The sequence below is a fragment of the Sorghum bicolor genome, chromosome 10 (assembly GCF_000003195.3).
Source record: "Sorghum bicolor cultivar BTx623 chromosome 10, Sorghum_bicolor_NCBIv3, whole genome shotgun sequence".
Taxonomy (NCBI): Eukaryota; Viridiplantae; Streptophyta; class Magnoliopsida; order Poales; family Poaceae; genus Sorghum; species Sorghum bicolor.
This window is the reverse complement of record NC_012879.2, coordinates 13,828,764-13,832,057: the sequence shown is the minus strand read 5'-3', so window position 1 is coordinate 13,832,057 and position 3,294 is coordinate 13,828,764. Positions and strand designations below refer to the sequence as shown.

At 52.5% G+C, this 3,294-nt stretch overlaps 1 protein-coding gene across 1 annotated transcript; it reads left to right on the top strand.

The window, feature by feature from the left end:
* LOC8076408 (UDP-glucose:2-hydroxyflavanone C-glucosyltransferase) lies at positions 535 to 2,192 on the top strand. Its single transcript, XM_021449015.1, has one exon. The coding sequence runs from the start codon at positions 654 to 656 to the stop codon at positions 2,100 to 2,102; it is 1,449 nt and encodes a 482-aa protein (XP_021304690.1). The 5' UTR covers positions 535 to 653; the 3' UTR covers positions 2,103 to 2,192.

Below are 3,294 nucleotides of genomic sequence, written 5' to 3'. Positions count from 1 at the left end.
TTGAAACGTAGATGCAACCAGAGAAGGACTTTAGCCTCTTAGTTTCTGTTGGTGCACCACGCTTGGGCACAGGAAATCTATTTCCACAAAATGGACATTTTAGAGTGTGTCAGTGTGGTGATCGTTTACTCCGTCCCAAAAATTGCAAGATCACTTTTTTTTGAGAACCAAAAAATTGCAAGATCACTTGACAACAAAACCTACCGGCCTGCCCCAGTGGCCTAATTCCCTGCCTAGATGGCCCACGCGGGTCAGTAAGGACGGTCCAGTACGCCATAGAGGCCCAGTTCCGTCCGTCTTCCCTTTCCTCCCCGCCGCTCCGTCTTCAACCTCGAACTCGAACGCTCGGCAGTCTGCACTCCGGTCTCCGAATGCCAGGCTCCTGCTCCGCCGGAGGGGCCGCCCTACCTCGCCCTATGGTAGGTCCTCGTTTGGGCAGGAAGTATTTTTTTGTGGGGGACACAAAGTAGAAATCAAATTTGCCAACCCATTCCAAGGAACCTTTAGTGCATTGAAGTCATGCGTCTGTCCAAATAAAAGAAGTTGGAGTGAGTATCGAGTAGGAGTGCTGCAAAGTTGCATCACCAACAAGTCACCAACCTACCAGCTCCACCGCTTGGGCTCCCCGCCTCGCCGAACCCAGGTGTTCGACCATGTCCTCGCCGGCATTATCAACGACCTCTAGCCATGTCCCACGAGGCGCGCCGCATGTCGTCCTCTTCCCAAGCGCCGGCATGGGCCACCTGGTCCCGTTCACCCGCCTCGCCGTCGCGCTTTCCGCCGGCCACGGCTGCGACATCTCCCTCGTCACGGCGATGCCCACAGTTTCGTCCGCGGAGTCCCGCCACATCGCGGCGCTCTGCGCTGCCTTCCCCGCCATCCGGCAGCTGGACCTGGACCTCCGCCTTGCCCCGTTCGACGCGTCGTCCGAGTTCCCGGGCGCCGATCCGTTCTACGTCCGCTACGAGGCGCTGCGCCGCGCCGCGCCCGTGCTCCTCGGCCCGCTCCTCGCCGGCGCAGGCGCGTCGGCTCTCGTCGCGGACATCGCGCTGGCCTCCGTCGCCATACCCGTGGCAAGGGAGCTCCACGTCCCGTGCTTCGTCTTCTTCACCGCGTCGGCCACGATGTTCTCGCTCAAAGCCTACTTCCCGACCTACCTCGATGCCGTCGGCGCCGGACATGGTGTTGGCGACGTTGACGTGCCCGGCGTGTACCGGATCCCAAGTTCGTCCGTTCCACAGGCGCTGCATGATCCCGACAACATCTTCACCCGGCAGTTCGTCGCGAACGGACGGGCGCTCGTGACAGCCGACGGCCTCCTGGTCAACGCCTTCCACGCCATGGAGCCGGAGGCCGTCGAGGCTCTGCGGGGTGGCTCCGTGGTCCCAGGTCTCCCGCCGGTGTTCGCCGTCGGGCCGCTGATGCCGGTGAGCGAACTTCGGGAGACAGGGGAGGCAGAGCAAGAACAGGGGAATTGTTACAGGGAGTGGCTGGACGAGCAGCCGCCGCGGTCTGTGGTGTATGTCAGCTTCGGCAGCCGCAAGGCTCTCCCCAAGGACCAGATGAACGAGCTCGCCGCCGGGCTAGAAGCGTGCGGCCACCGCTTCTTGTGGGTTGTCAAGGGCGCCGTCGTGGACAGGGACGACGCGGGCGAGCTCAGCGACCTGCTCGGCGAGGGCTTCCTGCGGCGCGTGCAAGGCCAAGGCCGGGGCCTGGTGACCAAGTCGTGGGTGGAGCAAGAGGAGGTGCTCAGGCACCCGGCCGTGGCGCTGTTCGTCAGCCACTGCGGCTGGAACTCGGTGACGGAGGCAGCGAGCGGCGGCGTGCCGGTGCTGGCGTGGCCGAGGTTCGCGGACCAGCGGGTGAACGCCCGCGTGGTGGCCCGCGCCGGGCTCGGCGTGTGGGCCGAGCAGTGGAGCTGGGAGGGGGAGGAGGCGGTGGTGAGAGCGGAGGAGATCGCGGAGCTGGTGATGGAGGCGATGGGAGACGACGCCATGGCAGAGAAAGCGGCCAACGTCCGCGAGGCGGCCTCAAGAGCCGTGGCGGACGGCGGCACGAGTTACCAAAGCCTGGCGGCGTTCGTGCGTCGTTGCACGGCGTGAAAGAAGTTTTCTGAGGTCTGTTTGGAACCTACCTCCAGATGACATTATACATCTGCATCCAAACAAGCCTTAATTAAAAGATTATAATAATTTATGTCTATATTTTTTATATTTATATTTTTTTTTTAAAAAAAAAAAACAAGATTTACAAAGTGCAACGCTATCTTTTAATTTCTTCAAAGATTAGATCAGCAAAAAGTCTCAAAATTACTAAAAAAACAAAATTTCTGCCACTAATTTGTCATCCAACCTAATCACCTATTCTGTCTCGGTCACCCTGCTCGTGAAATCTCATCTGCCACTAATTTTTTTTCTTCCCGTTGAGACGTTCTCGTCCGTGTCCTTTGTCTTATGATGACGTCCTTTTTTTTTTCAGCAGAGACGTTCACTTCCACGTCCTTTATCGATTGCATTTTTTTCTTTTTCCGCTTCGGCTTTCCCACGTTTAGTCGTTCGACCTTTTTTTTTCCTTTTTTGTCTCCTGATTTTTCTTATATATAGTAAATACAAAATAATAAATATAGTATTATCCATCTTCTCCAGAAATATGTCTCCCCATCACTCTGATCAATTTGATAGAAACGTTATTAAGAGAGGGTACAATTTGCCTTTGCATTACCAGCAAAGTAGGAAGAACAGAGAACACATACTTCTTCTGCCAAATATGCCATTAACATGTGCTGGGTTTTATTACACAGGGTATGTTGTGAAGGCTTCACAACTGCAACAGTGCAACGTTGTAATTATATGTATTAATTGAAATGCAAGAAATTTAAGTGTTAAGTTGGTGTTTATATTATATATAAATAAAGAAAGTTACTAATACTTAATTAATAAACTCGCAATATACCTGGTCGTTGTGCCAATACCAACATGTATATCATTCTCGTATGCATCTAGTGGGATATCTTGTCTAATATAATTGGCGTATTTTGGTCCATGTCCATCTCTGAGTGATTAGTACCTGGATATATTTTTATTAATTGTACAAAGTTGGTTTTTATTATGTAAAAATAAAGAAAGTTACTAAATATTTAATCAATAAACTTGAAGTATACCCGTCTTTGTGGTCGTTGTGCCAATACCAACATGGCTATGGTTTCCATGTGCATCTTGTGGGATATATGTTCCTTGTCTAATATAATTAGCATGTTTTTTTGTCTATCTTGGAGTGATTAGTACCTATATATAT

Excerpts from the sequence above, each read along its gene's own strand:
- LOC8076408 (XM_021449015.1), top strand. The coding sequence starts at position 654 with ATGTCCTCGCCGGCATTATCAACGACCTCTAGCCATGTCCCACGAGGC.